General features: G+C 60.4%; 3 protein-coding genes across 5 annotated transcripts in view; 1 reads left to right on the top strand and 2 right to left on the bottom strand.

Moving 5' to 3' along the window:
• The window catches only part of LOC111138816 (mex-3 RNA binding family member A), a 4,997-nt gene extending 656 nt beyond the window's left edge, over nt 1-4,341 (top strand). The window contains exons 2-4 of the mRNA XM_022490719.1: nt 570-658; nt 922-973; nt 2,518-4,341. Of these exons, the coding sequence (XP_022346427.1) occupies nt 570-658; nt 922-973; nt 2,518-3,623 (1,247 nt within the window). The 3' untranslated portion in view covers nt 3,624-4,341. The remainder of the gene's footprint in view (nt 1-569; nt 659-921; nt 974-2,517) is intronic.
• A 4,584-nt stretch (nt 4,342-8,925) lies between these two features.
• LOC111138958 (RAB25, member RAS oncogene family) lies at nt 8,926-14,544 on the bottom strand. Of its 2 annotated transcripts, XM_022490993.1 has the most exons (5): nt 14,466-14,544; nt 11,448-11,643; nt 10,539-10,732; nt 9,677-9,757; nt 8,926-9,275 (listed from the first exon to the last, which is right to left on the bottom strand). In XM_022490993.1, the coding sequence occupies exons 1-5, from the start codon at nt 14,506-14,508 to the stop codon at nt 9,148-9,150; spliced, it is 642 nt and encodes a 213-aa protein (XP_022346701.1). In that variant the 5' UTR covers nt 14,509-14,544; the 3' UTR covers nt 8,926-9,147. The 2 variants fall into 2 exon arrangements, with proteins under 2 accessions (XP_022346701.1, XP_022346702.1); XM_022490994.1 differs by lacking the exon at nt 14,466-14,544 and having other exon boundaries at nt 11,448-11,938.
• Nucleotides 14,545-15,837: 1,293 nt separating this feature from the next.
• On the bottom strand, nt 15,838-18,836 carry LOC111138850 (late endosomal/lysosomal adaptor, MAPK and MTOR activator 2). Of its 2 annotated transcripts, XM_022490760.1 has the most exons (4): nt 18,412-18,836; nt 18,047-18,209; nt 16,225-16,314; nt 15,838-16,031 (listed from the first exon to the last, which is right to left on the bottom strand). In XM_022490760.1, the coding sequence occupies exons 1-4, from the start codon at nt 18,477-18,479 to the stop codon at nt 15,975-15,977; spliced, it is 378 nt and encodes a 125-aa protein (XP_022346468.1). In that variant the 5' UTR covers nt 18,480-18,836; the 3' UTR covers nt 15,838-15,974. The 2 variants fall into 2 exon arrangements, with proteins under 2 accessions (XP_022346468.1, XP_022346469.1); XM_022490761.1 differs by lacking the exon at nt 16,225-16,314.
• Nucleotides 18,837-18,882: the final 46 nt, after the last annotated feature.

The following is an 18,882-nucleotide window of genomic DNA, read 5'->3' as shown; positions in this document are numbered from 1 at the left end:
GAGGGCTGGGCTGGGGAGGTCTGGGGTGGGGGAGGAGCGGGGGAGGAGCTGTCCCACAGTGGGGAACAATAGAGGGGCTGCATTCCGGCTGGGAGTGAGGGAGGAGGCCTGCTGCCGGCAGGCCGGGGGGAGAGGGGAAGCGAGCCAGGGGGGCACCCCCCCAACAGCACACCCCGTCTCATCTCCCCGAAGTGCTTGGGGGTTGGAGGCATTTTGCAGTGAGATCCAGAATGGAGGAAGGGAAGATACCACTCCCCGTGCATGGCCCTCATCCCTCTGGGGTGCTCCATCTCCTGAGATTTCTGGTTCAAAAAGTTGGATCTCCTCTTGTTGCCAGAAACTAGGGACCCGGAGCCCTGGAACTGGGTGGGGACACTGATATCTTCCCTTGGGCGGCTGGCCTTGGGAGGCCCCAGGATTTCATGGAGTCATCCTTATGCCTCTCAGCACATGGGCCTGTCTCTCTTACAAGTGGGGGCATTTCTCCTATTCTAAGAAAAGAGGCTTCCCCTTGGTCCTTAAGTACGTGGAAGTCCTTCCTCTTGTCTAACCTCCCTCCCCTGCTGCAGTGCCAGCACGCCTCTTTCTGACCTCTAGAAAGGTGAAGTCCCGTGGCCTTCCCTTCCAGACGTGTTTGTCCAGGGCTCCAGACCCCAGGGTGAGGTCCACCCGTTCTGCACCTCCGGGCCGCGCCTGTCTGCCTCACCCCAACCCCCGAAGATACCCAGCTCCCACTTAAGTTGATGGACCCAGAACTTAGAGCCAGCACCCAGGTGCCTCTCAGAGGTCGTGGGAGTAGAGAGTCGTAGGAGGAGTCAAGGTTCCTCACCCCTTGGTGCTTCACACTTAGGATGAACACTGACTGCATTAAAGCAGCAAGGATGTGGGCTTGACAACAGGTAGGACTTCTCACCTGCCAAGAGGTCTGAAGACAAAAGGAGGAGCAAATTCTCCTTCCTGAGGTCTCTTGAAGGTGAGGAGCTCCGCCCCCAATCCACTCCGTCCCCCCCCACCCCCCGCCATTGGGGGGGCGGTGGTTAGAGAAGAAGCCTGTGAGCTCATCGCAGGCCTGGGGCTGGAGGCCCGGGGCCCGGACGGCTGGCATTGGTTTTGGGGGGAAGAGGTCATGTGGTGGGGGGATGAGAAAGGGGTCAGGGCGTGTGTACCTGGAGAGGGGTGTGAACATGTGTGCAGGTGCCTGGGGGGCAAAAGTTGTGGGTGTGTAGAGGAGTGTGCCCTTTGAGGGCTGGGGATGTTGGAGGTTGGAGCGTGGGGTGTATGGAAGGTCAAACACAGGCCATCCGTGTGCGTGTGTGTGTGTTGTGGCACGTGTGTGCACGTGCATGTGCACGCGTGTGCACCCTGGGTGTGCACTGCCAGTACTGTTTAGATAAAGGCACACAGTGCATCGTGACTCTTAGGTCCATGTGTGTGCGAACTCACACACGTGTAGCATGTGTGCCCCGAGAAAGCGCGTTAGCCTGGCTGTGTGTGAAGCTCGGGGCAGGGAGAGGGAACTTGGGAGAGGAGGAGAGGGGCCCGCCCGTCGGCCATAGTGTGACCGCAGCCTCGAGAGATGCCGTGGCGGTGCCAGCCTCCCTGACTCTTCTCTTCCCCTTCTCCCTCTTTGTCTCTCTTTGTCTTGGCTTTCTTCTTTCTCTTCCTGCCTCTCCCTGCAGTCTTAGAGCTGGAACCCACTCCTGCTTCAGAGCACGAGGATGGGTCCCCCCAATGCCTCAGTCCCCAGCCCGGCTCGGCTCCCCTGCCCCCAGCGGACAGAGTGGCCGGAGTGTCCATGGGGGGTCAGGGGTGGGCCCTCAGACATCATTCTCGGCATCTTCATACTTCTTTGCCTCTCGAAACTCTGGTTCTCAGACCCTTCCCAGTCTCCCACACTCAGCTAGCTGCTGCAAACTTGCTGTGAATCTGGGGCCCTCTGAGAGGCATTCATGGGTGGAAGGCATGGGAAGGGGTCATAGGTCACACAGCAAATGGGTGCCAGTGGTCCCTGAGTAGACCGGAGGACACTTTTAATGAATGGAGCTCAAGTCAGGAGTAGATTGTGGGGTTTTTGAGTACTTTGGGGTTCTGTGGAAAGCTCAAGGTCAGTGACAGGCTTCGGTGGTGGGAGGGAGGGGTGTGTGAGGAAGTGATCTGGAAGTTTGAGTGGAATCAGAGAAATTGAGGGCAGGGCACATGGTTGGGTGGAGTTAGTCGTTTTGAGGTTAGCAGCTTGTCTGGGAGGGTCAGTGGTTTTTTTCCTGGTTGCAAGGAGTGATTGGGTTGGGAGGGTCCTGCATGGAGCCGGAGGGAAGGCTGGCACATTTGGAAATCTGTGGTTGACGTGGCGGAGATCCGAGAGGCGCTGGGCGGACTGCTGGAGGCGGGGTGCGCTCGCCCCCGCGGCCGGGAGTCTCGGGGTGGCGATGGGGGAGCGGACTGGCCCCGGCGCAGACCTTCTTGCCCTGTGAGTTTCCTTCTCTCTGCACTTCCCCCCCCCCCCCCCCCGCATCCCAGGCTGCAAGATTAAGGCTCTGAGGGCCAAGACCAATACGTACATCAAGACGCCGGTGCGCGGCGAGGAGCCCGTGTTCATGGTGACCGGACGGCGGGAGGACGTGGCCACAGCCCGACGGGAGATCATCTCGGCGGCCGAGCACTTCTCCATGATCCGCGCCTCACGCAACAAGTCCGGCGCCGCCTTTGGCGTGGCTCCCGCCCTGCCCGGCCAGGTGACCATTCGCGTGCGGGTGCCCTACCGCGTGGTGGGGCTGGTGGTGGGCCCCAAGGGGGCCACCATCAAGCGCATCCAGCAGCAGACCAACACGTACATCATCACGCCGAGCCGCGACCGCGACCCGGTGTTCGAGATCACGGGGGCGCCGGGGAACGTGGAGCGCGCGCGCGAGGAGATCGAGACGCACATCGCCGTGCGCACCGGCAAGATCCTCGAGTACAACAACGAGAACGACTTCCTGGCGGGGAGCCCCGACGCCGGGCTGGACAGCCGCTACTCCGAGGCCTGGCGTGTGCACCCGCCCGGCTGCAAGCCGCTCTCCACCTTCCGCCAGAACAGCCTGGGCTGCATCGGCGACTGCGCCGTGGACTCGGGCTTCGAGGCGCCGCGCCTGGGCGAGCAGGGCGGGGACTTCGGCTACGGCGGCTACCTGTTCCCGGGCTACGGCGTGGGCAAGCAGGACGTGTACTACGGCGTGGCCGAGACCAGCCCCCCGCTCTGGGCGGGCCAGGAGAACGCCACGCCCACCTCGGTGCTCTTCTCCTCCGCCTCCTCGTCGTCGTCGTCGTCCGCCAAGGCCCGCGCCGCGCCCCCGGGGGCGCACCGCTCCCCCGCCGCCTCCGCGGGGCCCGAGCTGGCCGGCCTGCCCAGACGCCCGCCGGGGGAGCCGCTGCAGGGCTTCTCCAAACTGGGCGGCGGCCTGCGGAGCCCCGGCGGCGGGCGGGACTGCATGGTGTGCTTCGAGAGCGAGGTGACCGCCGCCCTGGTCCCCTGCGGACACAACCTCTTCTGCATGGAGTGCGCAGTACGCATCTGCGAGAGGACGGACCCGGAGTGTCCCGTCTGCCACATCACAGCCACGCAAGCCATCCGAATATTCTCCTAAGCCTCCTGCCCCGGGCCTCCGGGCTCCCTCCCTGGGCCGAGGGCGCCCCCACCTCCACCCCCTGCCCTGGATCTGTTTTCCACCCGGGCCTTTTGGAAATCAGTGGGCTCAGTGGGCAAGGTGCTTAGACGTACTCGATCCGTGGGGAGGGGGCGGGGAGGCGACGGTGGCTGGGGTGGGGTGGGGTGGGCCACCTTCAGAGCCTCTGGCCACCCCGTCCTGGAAAGGTTGGGAGGGGGCCAGGCAGGAAATTTTACTAGAGTTACAACTCTGATACCTCAACACACCCTTCTATCTGGAAGCAGCTACGAGAAAGTTTTGTTTGGCTAGAGGGGGCCGCTAAGGCATTCTGACCCCCTCTGCCCAGCCCCCCATCTGCACCACACCACCCCTTCCTCTCTGGAGGAGATTGGGGAAAGGGAGGGGGAGAATTACCATCTGGAGGTGCTCTTTCCAGCCCTCCAACCCTCTCTGGCCTTGACCTTTGACCTCCTTATGTGACCCTTTAGACCCCCCCCACCACCACCCCCCAACTGCCATATCCCTGTTTGGGCATCTGCTCCTGGGTTTCCAGTGGTCTGAGGGAGTTGGGGCCCTTTCAGAAGTCTGCACAGATTCCCTGGGGTTGGAGGGGAGGCATGTCCATCCATAAAGGGCTCAGAGCTCATCTCCCCACAGAGCTGGATGGAGGGGTGTGGAGAGCAAGCTCCTCTCACCCTCTCTTCCCCATCTCTCCTCCCCTTGGGCTGTCCTCTCCTCTCCTCTCCTCCTCCCGCCAGCTCTCCTCTTTGCTTCCCCTTGAGGGCTGTCGTCCCCAGCTCTGTCCTCCTCTGTCTCTTTCTTCCCTTCTCCCCCCTCCTTCCTGCCCCTTCTAGTCCAGCTTTGGGCTCACCATCCCCTGGGGAAGAAATAGGGGAGAAGAGCATTTGGATGAACCCCCCCTTAATTCCTCTTCTGGCACCTGGAGGCCCTCCCCACTCCTCCAAAGAAACACCTCGAATTCTTGATAGAATGTATCCCCATTCTCAGTGAAAATTTGAGGAGGGGACTAATATTGGGGTACATCAGGGGTCAAACCTCTGCCTCTACCATCTTTGGGCATTGTATTTAGGGAGCAGTTCTTGGGCTGGATCTTCTGGCGGCAGGCAGAGGAGAGACAGGGTCGCGTGTCTGCTATTGAAGGGACAGGAAGGAGCCTGAGGCAGGTGGAGAGGCTGGTGCACGGAGGGGCTGCTCCTCCCCCTGCCGCTCCCAGGGCCTGCGCCCCCTCTCTGGACCTGACCCAAACCCCTATTAGCGAGCAAATCATGAAGTCTCTGTCCCACCCATTGTGGTTGTGGGGAGAGGCTGGGGCTTCAGAGAGAGTTCAGTCCTGGACCAGGCGGGACTGGGGTGCGACATTCTGGTCCGGTATTGCTAACAAGCCTAGGACCCCACCCCCCACCCCCACTGCTTCCCTAAGGCTCACTTGGGGCTGCCTCCAGCCTCCCACCCTCCTGGTTCCGCTGGCCGGGCCAGGAGAGGGTGGGGGATGGGAGTCCCTGGGGGGGGTCCCAGGTGATTCTTGTATATAGTGGGGTGGGACTGTCCTAGGTGATCTCTGAGCACTTGGGCTCGGGGAGTCCCATTCTGTCTGATGGAGAGGGGGTGCAGGGATGGAGGTACGGGGGGGATTTCCGCCACTCCTTCCTCCTGTTGTGAATTCACTCACCTCTCCTCAGCCTGCCCCTCCAGACCACCAGCCAGGGAGGGGAGAGGAAGGAGGTCACAGTCAGGAAAGTGGCCTGTGACAGCTTCCCTCCTTCCCGCCAATGTGAGCCATCCCGAGATGTGTGTACAATAGAAACCAAACCAAATGGGTGCTCTCGGCCTGTCGGTCGCCGAGGGGGGTGGGGAGGGGGGTGGGAAGAAGGGATGTCTGTCTGTCGGTCCCCTCCCCCTCTCCACTTCTTACCCACAAAGGCAGAAGACTGTTAGGCTAGGGGGCTCAGAAAATTAAGTCCCGCCCTGACTAATTGAGCCAAACCTAGAAACCAACGCAAAACACACATAGTGAGAGACAAAACAGAGGAGAGAAAGAGCGCGAGAGGGAGCGAGATAGGCAAACAACACAGAGGAGACAAAACAAAAATAGCAAAAAAAAAAAAAAAAGCAGTTCTTTATAATTTAATATTCTATTTTAATAAAGGCGTTTATTACCGTATAAATGTAGCAAAGAACCTGGGCTAATATGAAAAAAAGACTTTTTATTAGGTAATTTATTATATGAAAAGGATATTTTATTTTATGATAAAGTGATCCTTAAAAAAAATAAAAAAACTTTAGAAGGTTTAGAATATATGTAGGGAGAGAAGAAGAAAAAAAAATACATTTGTATTCAGAGTTAAATCTTAAAAAAAAAGTGTTTTTAATATATGTTCGGGTTTACGTTCCTTTTTTCCCCCACTTTTATTTGGGGAGGAATGTCATTTGCTTTTTGTGGGGAGCGTCCTGGGATGTGTGGTGGAGATGGGGGGCCTGGGGGAACCTGGTCCCTCTGGGGCCCCGAGTAGATTGGATTTCACTCCATGGGCCCCCCTCCCCGCTCCCCTCCCCCTCAGGGGAGCCGGCAGAGCCAAACAAAGAAAGGGATTAACAAGAAAGGAAGAGCGCTCGGACTGAGGATCCTGGGCTGCCCCCCCCCTCCCCTGCCCTGTCCCAGGGGCGAGTGGGGAGGGGAAGTCCAGAGCTGAGGCCTAGCAGGCCTGCGGGAACCCTCAGAGAGGTGCGAGATTTAAGAGAACTAGTTTTGTTTTGTTTTGTTTTGTTTAACCAAAAATGAGAGAGAGAGAGAGAGAGAGAAGAAAAAGAAAGAAACCGAGGGGTTTAAAAGAAAAGAATACTACAAAATAATAATTATTAATAATAATAATTCAAATTTATTTCATATAATCCTAGAGAAAAAGAAAGAATTACTAGTTACTTAGTAGACGATATTCAGATAGCTTAAAGTTTAGTAGCATCGAGGGCCCCTGGGTCCAGTAGAATGTATAAAAGTTGTAACGAAAGGAAAGTAGATGAGGGACGCGGTCAAGTGCACCCTGCATGTGGGGAACCCCATCTCCAGATACCAGGCAGGAGCCGGCCGCTAGCTGAGCTCGGAGCTTCTGGTCTGCTGGGGTTGATTCTGAGAATCCTTGGATTTTTAAATTGTAGGACAAACAGATGAGGGGCTCCGTCCCCTGGGTCTTTGAAAGATGGACACTGATCCATTTCAACTACATGGGAGCTGGGCCGGCGGGGGGCGGAGGGGAAGGTGAGCGCCTTCACCTGTGCCCTTGCCCCTGGGGGCCCACCACCCTGTCCGTTCCCAGGTCTCTGCAGAGCAGTCCTTACTCCTAAGTGCTGTGTCTTCTGGGGGCTCTCGGGGAGGGTGGAGGCTTCCCAGCTCAGACCCTCCCGGACCTGCTTCTCCCAGGCCCGAGGAAGTCCTTCTTAAAGTGTAGCCTCGATTCACCCCGCGGGGAATTGATTCAAGAGCCTGGTGGGTCATTCTAGAAACAGACACGCACACACCCCACCTTCCTGGGGCTTCATGAGGGCTGGGGGTCAGGCCCCTGTCCTCGCTCCCACCCGGTATCCCACTTAGTTTTTGGCCTCCGTGGGATTAACAATCTCAGTCATGGCTTTTTCTCCGGGCCTGCTTTGGCTCCTAGAAGTTAGACTCCAAGAAGGACTTTCCACCCACTGGGGTACAGTGGAGATACTGTCCTTGAAGGCCTGGGAGAATGGGGACCCCCAGGGGTATGAAGGCAGGGGGTGGGCAGCAGGGACTGGGTTGGGGGGCACTGCCCCTAGCCCTGTGCTCCAGGCCACCTGCAGCTCTAAGTGTTCCAGACGGGGCGGCCCCCGGTGCCCTGGCCTGGGGGTATCTCGCCCTCCCCACAGGAAACCTGGGAGTGTGGCTTTGCATGTGAGAAATCACCTCCTGTTTTCTAGCACTTGCCTTCCACCAGCCCCGCTCAGGGCCAGCCCTCCTTCCCGTCCCAGGGAGCACAGGGGACCTGCTCCAACGTCAAACCTGAGGGCTCCGTCGTGCCCCTCCCCGGCCCTCAGCCCCCAACACATCTCCCTCTCCCCAGTTTACTCTTCTCACCCCACCTAGGGAGAGTCCCCCCTGCTCTTTTTGTCCTAGAAACCCTGCTAGTTTGGGAAGGTAGAGTCTGGGGTGGGGAGGGCTTCCCCTTCCCGCTGGAGGGTGCGGGTGGGGTAGGGTGGGAGGGGAGACAGCCCTGGGGCAGGGGGGTGGTCTCCACTGTAGAAAGTAGAGTAGGATTGTGGTCAGACTTAATTTGAGGCATCTAGTGAGGACACGTAAAAATCCACCAAGGAAAAATATTTCAGAAGCAAAATAAAGGCAGGAAACAAAACGAACCCATGGATAATCAAGTCAAAGTGATGTTGCACAAAACGCAGAGAAACCAAGAAGGGGGAGGGCTACTGTATTAAATGTGCTATTAAGAACTTAATTTTATTAAAAGTATTATTAATTAAGGCCCTGGCCTCTTTCTCCGCGTGTGGGTCTGACCTGTGGTGGGGCAGAGTGAGGGGGCCACCTCGGGAATTGCCGGGATGGGGGCAAGTGACTCTGGGGGCCCTGCCCCCTTGTGGGAAACGCCATAGGGCGCTGCTTGAGTCTCCAGGTCCCTCCCTTTCCTTCCCATTTACCATCTAGTCCTGGGGGGGGTGTGGAGGGCACAGCTTGTCCTGCAGAGCAGGGGACGGTCAGGCCCAGGACCAAGTGCTGGGAGACCCTCCCCAGTCATCCCACTGGAGTGGGGCCTTCGCCATACCCCACACACCCCCCTCTCTGGGGTCAGGACTGCATTCGGGGCAGGAGGCTCGGACCTCCCACATCCAGGCGCACACAGACAGGGCTGGCTGTGACCCCTCCTCTCTCAACACCCCCCCTGCCTCCTCCCCTCACCCCTGGCATTGGAGTGACCTCAGTTCTTGGCACCAGGGCCCTGGGCACCAGATGGTGCCTGACGGTGATTTCCTTTGTCTCTCCTTCCAGATACCCCTTCTTGGCCATGATGCCCCCCCTCCCCCACCTGCCCTGGGGGTTGGCAGAGGGAAGGGTGGGCACCTCCCTCCCCCTTGGGACTGTCCCCAGACCACAGGACTCCAGAGGCAGTTGGCCCTGGGGGGCAGTGGGTGTGGTGGGGAGGCTGGGGGGTGGGGGAGGGGAACAGGAGCTCAGAGGGGCCAGAGGTGAAGGGGAGGCAGGGATGGGAGGCAGCAGGCTGGCCAGATGTTGGTACAAAACACAGCTTTATTTGAAGACTTGATCTGTGTGGTGGTGGCGGGGCAGATTTGGGGAGGGACAGGTAATAGAGATACGGGGGTGGGGGGGGTGGGAAGCTCGTGGAGCTCCGTGGGGCCACTCTGACATCTGGAACCACAGGGCAGGGAGAGATCCTGGACCCGGGGTGGGAGCGGGGCACCAAAAAGCCAGCGGGGGCCGGGCAGGGGCAGGCCGGGGTCAGAGGCTGATGCAACAGGCCCTCTTCTCACCTGGGCCCGGCTCTTGCCCAGCCTGGGCACCGCCTAGAGTGATGGCGTTGGTCCGGCTGCTGCTTTGCCTCTGCTTGGACACTTTGGTGAAGATCTCTGATGGGGTGCGGAGGGCAGTGATGGGGTCAGAAGACCGAGAGCCCGCACTCCCCCTACACACACGGCGCAGGCTCACGGAGCACAGGGTGTGACCACACTTCAAGGAGGCTTTGCTGGAAGGAAGTGGAGTTTGGGCACCTGCGTCCCTTCTACTGACTTGGGTGGAGAAGGGCTAATGCTTAGCTCTGTGGGAAATGTGGCCTTCTGGTTCCCTCCCCAAACCTCAGGCTTGGGGGTGGGGTGGGGTGGGCGCTGGGGAGGCTCTGAGGAGGCTGGGGACCCACGGAGGGGCGGAGGGATCATTGGGGTAGGCCAGGGCTGGCGGGCTACACTCCAACCACTGCCCACGGAAGCCTCAGGACCGGAATGGGGCCACCAAGTGGAGGCAGGGCTCTAACCTTTGAGGACCGTCTGGAAGGCCAACTCGACATTGGTGGAATCCAGGGCTGAGGTCTCCAGGAAGAGCAGCCCATTGTTTTCTGGCAGGAAAGGCAACACAGTAATAACAACATTGACCCTGTGTTTACTGGGTACATTTGCAAGGTGCTGACCCCTTGGCATGTGCGGCTCATTCCACGGTTGAAACCACCTGCCAGGGAGATTTGAATAGGATCCCGGTTTCGTGCAAGAGGAAGGTGAAGGCCAGCGGCACAGAGAGCTAAACAAAGGCCCGGCCAGGCGAGGGCGCGGGACATCAAGCCTGTACCCTTGACCGTCTGCTTCTCGCCTCTGACCCCAGAGGCCTCCCGGGGAGATCATGAATGGAGAAGGTCATGGGGAGCGCACTTCCCACACCCCGGGGTCTCGTGGAGTGGCCCACTTTAAAGTCAATGACAGGGGCGCCTGGGTGGCTCAGTGGGTTAAGCCGCTGCCTTCGGCTCAGGTCATGGTCTCAGGGTCCTGGGATCGAGCCCCGCGTCGGGCTCTCTGCTCCGCGGGGAGCCTGCTTCCTCCTCTCTCTCTGCCTGCCTCTCCCCCTGCTTGTGATCTCTCTCTGTCAAGTAAATAAATAAATAAAATCTTTAAAAAAAAATAACATAAAGTGAAGTCAATGACAAATAATTGCCCATAAAGACAATCCTGGGGCAAGTGGTGGGACACCATAAGGGACACAGGGTGACTGAGAGGAAGGGCTGGGAGACTGCGAGGAAGAAGTGACGCACGTGGGGGCTCCGTGGAGGAAAGCCAGGCTGGGGCCCCAGAGCAGGGGCTGGGGAGGTGGGAGCTGGAGGGGCCAGGCTGGTGGTGGCGGGCTCTCACCAGCAAACATTCGGGCCTCTTCTGTTGGCACCTCCCGGGCCTGCTGGAGGTCACTCTTGTTGCCCACGAGCATGACCGCGATCGTGGCCTCGGCGTGATCGTAGAGCTCCTTCAGCCAGCGCTCCGCCGCAGCGTAGGTCTGGTGCTTAGTGACGTCAAATACCAGCAGGGCCCCCGCCGCGCCACGATAGTACCTGGGGGCGTCGAGAGAGGGGCAGAGGCAAGATCAGAGGTGAGTACTGAAGATGGAGAAGTATGAAAGCTGAGGTCAGGGGACCCACGTCTCCAGGCTCTGGGCCTGACACTGAGCCCTTCTGGGTTGCTGGTATGGTGGGGCAGGGGGGACTCCAAAGCGGCCCCTCCTTCTCTGAAACCACCGCCTCCATCCTGCCTTTCTAGCCACAATTTCCTTGGGTCTTTTGTTCCGATGTTAGCCCTCGCTGTCCACCCACGAGCGCCTGGGCCGGGATCAAGTCGGCCTCCCGGATCCCACCTTCAGTGGCACGTTCCTCACGTTCCTCCTGCAAGGGGAAGGGGGGGTCCGCCCTTCCGGTGTGTCGAGAAATGGCCAAGTGTGAAGCAGACGTGAGCCCGCTTCTCCATCCATCCCACAGCCTCCCCCATCCCGGTGCCTCTGACACCCCTGCTTGAGCTTGGGGTTCTTGTATTAAGCAGAGATTAATTACAGCATCTTAGTCCTCCGGAGCTTGGAGGACTACACCACATGCCCGACGGAGAGTGCCTGGTACCCCCCTCCCGGCACGCAGCAGAGGCTAGGGCAGTCGGTACCACTGTACCCGCACCTGGGCTCACGGGAGGGGGGTAGGGTCACGGAGCGCAGGGCCCCACGGCCTGTCCTCCAGAGGCACTCCCGGACTTCCCCAGCGCCCCCCAGCCCCAGGGGCTCACGCGGAGGTGATGGCTCGGTACCGCTCCAGGCCAGCCGTGTCCCAGATCTGCGCCTTGATGGCGGCCGTACCCAGCATGACCGTGCGGGTGGAGAACTCGACCCCGATGGTGGTGCGGCTGTCCTGGCTGAACTCGTTCCGTGTGAACCGGGACAGCAGGTTGGTCTTCCCCACGCCCGACTCGCCGATCAGCACCACTGTCAGCCAGGGAGAGACAGGGCTGAGCTGGGGGCCACCGTGCATCGGGAGCCGGGGCCGAGCCCAGGAAACTGAGGGAGGAGCCCAGGAAACTGAGGGAGGAGCCCAGCCTCCTGGCGGAGGGTTCCAGACTCCCGGGTGAGGGGCCGAGAGTGGGGGCTGCAGGCCTGGCAGGGCTCTTGGTCTGGTCGGCCTGCACTTCCGCGGAGGGGCGCCGGCCGCCGGCTGTTCCTGGGTGTCGGTGCTCAGGGCTATGAGGTTGGCAGGGCGTGTGGATGCGGCCAGGGCGTAGGTCTGGGAGGGCTCCCGTCTCTGGACTAGGCAGTGCGACGGCTTTGTGCCTGCCTGCGTATGAGCCGCAAGGACGGGGAGGCTCGGCGTGCAGGTGTGCGTGCGTGTGCGGGTGCACGTGTGTGTGCGCACATGTGCGCGCATGCATGAGGGAGCTGCCATGTGAACACGAATGCAGGGAGAAGAACATTCGGCACCGACACATCTGGGGAGGGAGGAAAGTTCGGGGGGTAAGAAGTTAGGATCCGAGGGGCGCCTGAGGGGCCCAGTCTGTTAAGCCTCTGCCTTCGGTTCAGGTCATGATCCCAGGGCCCTGGGATCGAGCCCCACATCGGGCTCCCTGCTCAGTGGGAAGCCTGCTTCTCCCTCTGCCACTCCCCCTGCTTGTGTTCCCTCTCTCGCTGTCTCTCTCTGTCAAATAAACAAATAAAACTTAAAAAACAACAACAACAAGAAAACAAGAAGTTAGAATCCAGCTGTCCCCAAGGAGGGACAAAGTTAAGAACACGGGGCTGGCCTACCCTGACATGTGTTTTCACAGGAAACATGGGAATAAAAATACTATCTCTTTTCTAGATTGTTGTGAGAAGTGAGATACTGCTCAGGCTGATGGTTGGGGGCCGGCCGGCCGCGCTTTCACCGTCGTGTTTCCAGGGGCCAGGATTTGCCGGGGGCTGTGAAGAGCCTCCGGACTGACGTGCGACCTCCAGGGCCCAGCTTGACCCGCGGGGCAGAGCTGGGGGCTTGCTGGGGGGTGCGGGGCCGATACAAGGACAGCCCACAAATTGCGTCACCCCGAGCAAACACCCGGGATTCTGGGAGGACCCCCAGGATTACAGGAGGACCCCCAGGCTGGTGCCCGGGGAGCCACATTTTCTGGGCACTGGTCCCCACTTGGCCTCTCACTCGTTAGAGACCTCGAACAAGTGGCTCAGCTCTTCTAGGTCTCGGTCTCCTTGTTACAAAATCTAAAAAGTCCCCTGGAAGGTGTGCAGGGCGGGAGGAGGGATGGGAGCACTGTGGGGGTGGGGGTGGGGGTGTGTGTGTTCCTGATCCCCCATGCCCCCGTCCCCCGGCTGGGACCCTCCTCCCGGCTCACCAGGCTCACCCCTGCCAGTGGGCGGGCTCCTCGTGCTGCCCTCATGCCCAGAAGGTGCTCCGGGCAAGGGCTTTAGAGCCCCACACGCTCGGGTTTGAGGGTCGACTTTGTGACCGTTTCAGCTACCCCCTCCCTCATCCTCATCCAGATCGGAGACACCAGGTGGTGGCAGCGGCTGAGGGCCTACTATGTGCCGGCACAGTCCTGCAAGCCTGACACTACTGATTCCTCTAGTCCCCAGCATGGCGCCATGACCCCAGTACCGCGATCATGATCACCCCCTTTCACAGATGCGGAAAAGCTGGCACCAGAGGGAGAGGGGCTGGCACCAGACAGCACGGCCAGCCTCGCAAACACAGAGCTGTGCTGCCCCAGTCTGCCTCCGAGGAAGGCCAAGCCCCCAGCCGCCAGCCCCCTCCGCGACACCCTGTACCCCGACTTCTCAGTGTCTGCTTCCGGAGACCCCCACCTGCACGAGCTAGTCAGGGACGGAGCAGAGATCTGAAGACTCAGTCTGGCCCCTGGCTGCCGTGCTTGCAAAAGCAGAGATGTGTTTTAGGGATGTCGTGGAGGCTCCCAAACCCCAGGCTGGCACAGAGAAGGGCTCGGGGAAGGGCAGCAGACTGGCAGCCGCCGCCTGGCCTCCCCTTCCTGGAACAGGGGCCCGGAGTACAGCTACCCCAACCGGAGTGGCCTGAGTCCCAGCTTCCAGGAGGGTGGGGCGTAGGCTGGGAGAGGCAGTGGGGTGGGGTGGCTGCCTCTATGGTCCACCCCGCCCTGAAGGAGACAGGGAGGTGGGGGTGCCGGGGGCTGGGGTCTGAGGGGTCCTGCGCAGGGGCGAAGGTCAAGGAGCAGGAAAGATACCTGTGTGCCTCCAGGATCAGCAAAGTGGACCCTATGCCTGGCATTTGGGCCCAAAGGGGCTGCCAAGGGACAGCAGACAAGGCCGCAGCCCTCAGAGTCTTCCGGGCTCTGTCAGACCCTGCTCTCAACCTACCACATCTTCCCTGCCTTCACCCCGAAGTGGACAAAGCTCTCCTTTCTCTTCTTGCCCATATGTCCACCCGGAAACAGGACTTCCTTCCCCTCCAGGTTATTCCCTCTCTTCTCCGGAGGGAAGTTCCCTCGGAAGTCTGACCATCTCTTGTGCTACCACGCTTGACGGCTCCTAGGGGCTCGGGCTTCCTTCGCCAACCAAACAGAGGGACCTAACCCGGCCCCACCAGGGCAGTGGCCAACATCATTCCCTTCAGGAGCAGGGCACCCCGGCAGTTCCAGAACTTCTGTCCCAGTAACCAGACCCTCCCCGACTCCCTGCAGCTTGCTCTCCTCTCTGAAGGAAGGACGGCCCGGGAGGGTCCTAGGAACAGGTAAAAAGACAGGAGACGTGCTCTGGCTCTGAGATCTCGCTCCCTACGGACCCCAACTCACCCTTGAAGACAAAGTTATAATCTTCCTCAGCTCTGTTCCCCATCCTGGCTCTGCATGGAGGGGACGAGTGGCTTCAGGGGCAGAGGTGACAGGTCTACGTGTCGGCTCAATGCCCTCCACCCTCGGTTCTCCGGAGACCCGGATCCGCAGCTCCACTCATGGGGGGTGAAGAAACTTCCGCAGGCAGAGGGCTTGCGGGCCTGCTCGGGGCTGGGGAGGGCCTGGGAGGCTCAGCTCCGGCAGGTGGGGGTGCTGCAAGGAAGACAGGGGGAGGAGGAAGCTGAGAACAGGAAGAGCCGGTGCCAGACCTGCGGCCCAGGTGGGCGGAGAGAGGAGGACGTCAGACAGGTTAGGCAGGCTCAGTGTCTGCTCTCTACGCCCCGCCCGAGCGAGTGGGCGGGCCAGGGGCTGGGGACACAGAGCTGGGGGGAGCTGAGACAGGCACAGGACCTTCAGAGAGCAGCTGAGGGCTGAGTACGTGGTGCTAGGGCTCCTGGGGCCGGGGACCAACCTGGGCAGCTACCAGTGAGTGAGAAAGGGCCTCTCAGGCAGAAGCCTGCTTCTCCTGCTTTTCCTTCAGCGCCTCTGGTTGGGGGGTGATTGGGGGCACCAAGGGAAGGGCTGTTGGGGTGAGGGGCTGGGGCTGACGGGTGCCATCCACCCTGCCGCAGTTCAGAACTCTGGGAGCAGCACTGTGGACACGGCAACTTCTGCCCCTCCTGACAGCCCAGGGCCTGGGATGGGCCACGTTCCTCACCCAGGGTGGGGCTGAGACTCGCAACCTACCTTCCCCCTGGGATGGTCCCTTCCAACGGCGCCCGGCTAGGGGCTGGTAGCACCCTGTCCAGACCCGCTATAAGGACCCAAGCTAGGGGGAGACCTGCAGCAGAAACAAGATAGGCGAGCTGAGGAGGCTGAGCGCAGGGCGGGATCTGGAGACGGAAGGCCCCTGAGAGGCCTCGGACTCCCTCCCCAGGACCTGCGGTCCAACCTGCCTGCAAAGGGCTTCAAGATCTGGAGGGTCTGTGTGAGCGGGGGGCCCTGGTAGGCGGCTAGTGCACACTCTTCCAACCCCAAGAGCAGAAAAGCCACCCCCCCCAACATGGGACTGAACAATGCTGGCCTTACAGGGCCCCATACTCTTGCCGTCCAACACAACCACCACCAGCCCCCCAGCAGCCCGCTGCTCCTCCGAGACCACTCCCAAAGGTATGCCCATCAGGGAGCCGAACTTCCAGAAGCTCAGAGCGCAGGGCTGAGCCAGTCACAGTGCCCCGCTGTCAGAGGACAAGTGCAAGGCAGGTTCTCCGGAGCAATGCTCGCTCCATCCCACCTCCCTGGGCTCCCCAGGGTCAAGAAAGCAGTCAGCACGCAAGGTAGGAGTTCAAGTTTATTCTTGGAAAAAGCAAAGTCTCGCTCTCCCCCGACCACCCAGAAAGGGTTCCTAGTGGGCCCTGCCCCTCCACACGGTCATTGCTCTTTTCCGAGCCCAGCTTCAGCCGAGGCTCACTAGGAGGCGGCCACTTGAGTTAGGGGTTCCTCCAGGTACCGCACCAAGGCCTGGGCCTGCAAGAAGGGAGGAGAAGTCAGGCCGGCCCGGGGTCCGCTGCTGGAGGGACTCCCGCTGCTGAGCACCCCTCCCCGCCCCGCTCCTGGGAGCTGGCCCACAGCGGACTCCAGGAAGGTGGTGGGGTGGGAGTGGGCCGTGAAGAGCACAAAGGCTGGGCCCACAGGCCCAGAGGGACGGGCATATACACACCTTGGCCTTGAGCATTCCGAAGCCCACTGTCTCCTTGGCATACATACACAGCAGAAGGTTGGCCACCCGGGTGATGGCGACACGGCCCTCCTGGTGGGGGTGACATGGAGGGATGTGAGGTTCCGCTTGGCACCCTTAGCCCTCGCTTTTGCCCAAGGGCCCCTCTTCAGAGCCTATCATCTTCCTTCCATGCCCTGGGCATGGCAAGGGCTTCAGACGAGGGGCTCTGGCCGCAGCTCTGGAAGTGGGGTCCTGAGCTCAGACTCCAGGATCAGCACAGCCCCTGCTAACTGACCTCCCCTAGGAACCTCGACCTCGCAGAAACTTGGTTTCTCTTCCCATGACTCCAGTGTCCTCCCAGCTGGTGAGGGTGCTAGTACACAGGACGGAGTTTTGAAACTGGCCTGGGCTGTCCAGACGGGTGATGTCATTATCACGGGTCTCTCCCAAAGCCCCGAGAGGAACATGCAAGCAAACCCAACGTAGAGTTCTCTTTTCCTAAGGTAAAGACTTTCGAATTGCACGTCTGACTCTAGGGTTCGATCAGTTAAGGAGGTGGGTCGGCATGGAAAAGAGTAACGGAGCACACTGCATGTTTGTCTTATTTGGGGGGGTGTGGGCTCTGATTTCACAGGTACTTCTTACGGCTGGGGCTCAGACAGGACGTTGGAAAGCTACGGCCCTACAGCACCAATTCGAGGTTAGGCAGCACGCAGGAGTCGTCAGCAGAACGGAAATGGCATCCTTGGTTGGACATGGGGTGAGGACGAGGCAGGGAGCCCCAGGACAGTGGAAATCCTTTGGGAAGAGTTCACTCTGGGCCTTTTCAATTTGGTTCAGCACACTTCCACTGGGCATCTGCTGTGCCTTGGGGCCCAGAGGCAGCACTCCCTGCCTCTCTGGCCTCCCTCCTACTCACCTCCCCCATTCTCAGGCCGCTTGAGCTACATCAACCTTGTTGATCCTCGACCAGACATTAGTGCACCTCAGGGCCTTTGCATCTGCTGTTCTGTCAGAACTGTTCTTCCCCTAAAGGACCGTACGGCTGGCCAACTTCCTTTGGATCTTTAATGAAATATCTTTTCAGTGAGATTGTCTTGAATACGTGCCCTCCTCACTTCCGTTTCGCGTAGCATTTTCGATATCTTACATCCTAGTGTTCCGACTCACATACATATTTTATAATACACATAAAACCCTGAGCTGCCGTGAGACGTCAGGACCACAGTTTTGGTTCTGTTTGCTCCTCTTTCCCTAGTGCTCGCGAATACCACAGGGACCTCAACATCTGTTAGCTGAACAAACGAAGGTGCATGAGACAGTTCCCGGGAAATTCACAGTCTAATGGCTACTTCCCCTTTCTGGACTGCAGCTCCTTCTTCTGTAAACTGCAGGAACGGGCCTAGGGTCTGGAGACTCTGCTGTGCTTCCGTGAGCCTGTGGCTCTGGGGTAACGACACTGCCCAGTTTATATCCTTTCACATGATCTTCACAAGCTCGTGTGCACGAGCTCCTGTTGGGGGTATTACTGCCGCGTTAGAGGCGCGGTAAGGAAGTTCAGAGAGTTTCCCAGACGCACGCAGGGCTCCGGGACTGACCAGCGGCCAGCAGAGACCAGAGGCCCAGGCAGACACTGGGGCCCCAGCTCCCTGCTCACCACCGCACGCTGCCTGGGGTCCTGCCTACCACAGAGCTGCAGCAGACCAGCTCTTAGTAACCCTCGGAGATCCTGTCCCTGCCCCTCCAACCATCCAGGCTGGGAGCGAGGTCGCCCCACGGGGATCCCCTCGGGGGACAGAGGGAGTGGCTCCCTTCTCCATACCATGCAGTCCATGAGGATGAATTTGAGATTGTCTTCATTAAACGCTTGGTTCCCGTTGCGGTCGTAGGCGGCCCAGATGTTGCTGGCGATGGCCGCGGTGACCCGGGCGTCCGTGTCCCCGTAGCCGGAGTAGGCCAGCAGGGATCCCTCGTTATTCAGCAACCTGGCGGGCGGCGGTAAGCGACAGGGACGCGCTCGGGCGGCGAGAACAACGCCTGCGCTCTCGCCCCACCTCCCGCCGGGGCGCGTCCAGAAAGCAGGGTCCGGGCAGAGCGCGGTGCTCCCCGCGGGCCGCGGCCGCTCTGCCCCCGGCCCTCCCCGAGCCCCGTCCCCAGCTCCCCTCCGCGCCCTCCGGCCGCACTCACAGCGTGCTCTGGACACCGCCGGTGTTGGCCTGGCTTAGCACCTGGGTCAGAGCCTTGGGACGCAGCATGCCTGCGGCTCCCAGGCCCGGGCCTCCGCGCCAGGCCCCGCGCTGCCTCCCGCGGGCCTCCGCGGGCACCTCCCCGAACTCCCGGCCGCTCCGGAACGCCGCGCGACCCGGAGGTCCCGGCCCGACTCCGGGGAGGCGACGCAACGCCGCCCCGCCGCGGGGGGCGCCGGGAGTTGTAGTTCCGTGGGGCCTCGCGGCGCACCCTGGGAACTGTAGTTCGCCTTTCCCCGGGGACCACGCGGTTGTTGGGGGGAAAAGAGCGGGAGCGAAAGGACGGTGACAGGACCGGAAGGTCGTTGAACAGCCCAGTCCCGTCCCCGCCCCCCGGGGAGAGAAGCGTCAGCATGCCCGCTTGACAGTCCACGACCAAAAACCGAAAAAGCAACCCCAGTCTTTGTCAGGC

The sequence above is a fragment of the Enhydra lutris genome, unplaced genomic scaffold (assembly GCF_002288905.1).
Source record: "Enhydra lutris kenyoni isolate GAN:26980312 unplaced genomic scaffold, ASM228890v2 scaffoldscaffold94, whole genome shotgun sequence".
Taxonomy (NCBI): domain Eukaryota; kingdom Metazoa; phylum Chordata; class Mammalia; order Carnivora; family Mustelidae; genus Enhydra; species Enhydra lutris.
This window is presented reverse-complemented; position numbering and strand designations above follow the sequence as displayed.

Coding starts and splice junctions, on each gene's coding strand:
- LOC111138850 (XM_022490760.1), bottom strand. CDS start 18,479: ATGCTGCGTCCCAAGGCTCTGACCCAGGTGCTAAGCCAGGCCAACACC. Junction 16,315..18,046: donor TCATCCTCATGGACTGCATG/GTATGGAGAAGG, acceptor CACCCCCACCAG/GAGGGCCGTGTCGCCATCAC. Junction 16,032..16,224: donor TCGGAATGCTCAAGGCCAAG/GTGTGTATATGC, acceptor CCCTTCTTGCAG/GCCCAGGCCTTGGTGCGGTA.
- LOC111138958 (XM_022490994.1), bottom strand. CDS start 11,689: ATGCACGGTGGCCCCCAGCTCAGCCCTGTCTCTCCCTGGCTGACAGTG. Junction 9,758..10,538: donor AGAGGCCCGAATGTTTGCTG/GTGAGAGCCCGC, acceptor CTTTCCTGCCAG/AAAACAATGGGCTGCTCTTC. Junction 9,276..9,676: donor CTTCCAGACGGTCCTCAAAG/GTTAGAGCCCTG, acceptor GCACCCCATCAG/AGATCTTCACCAAAGTGTCC.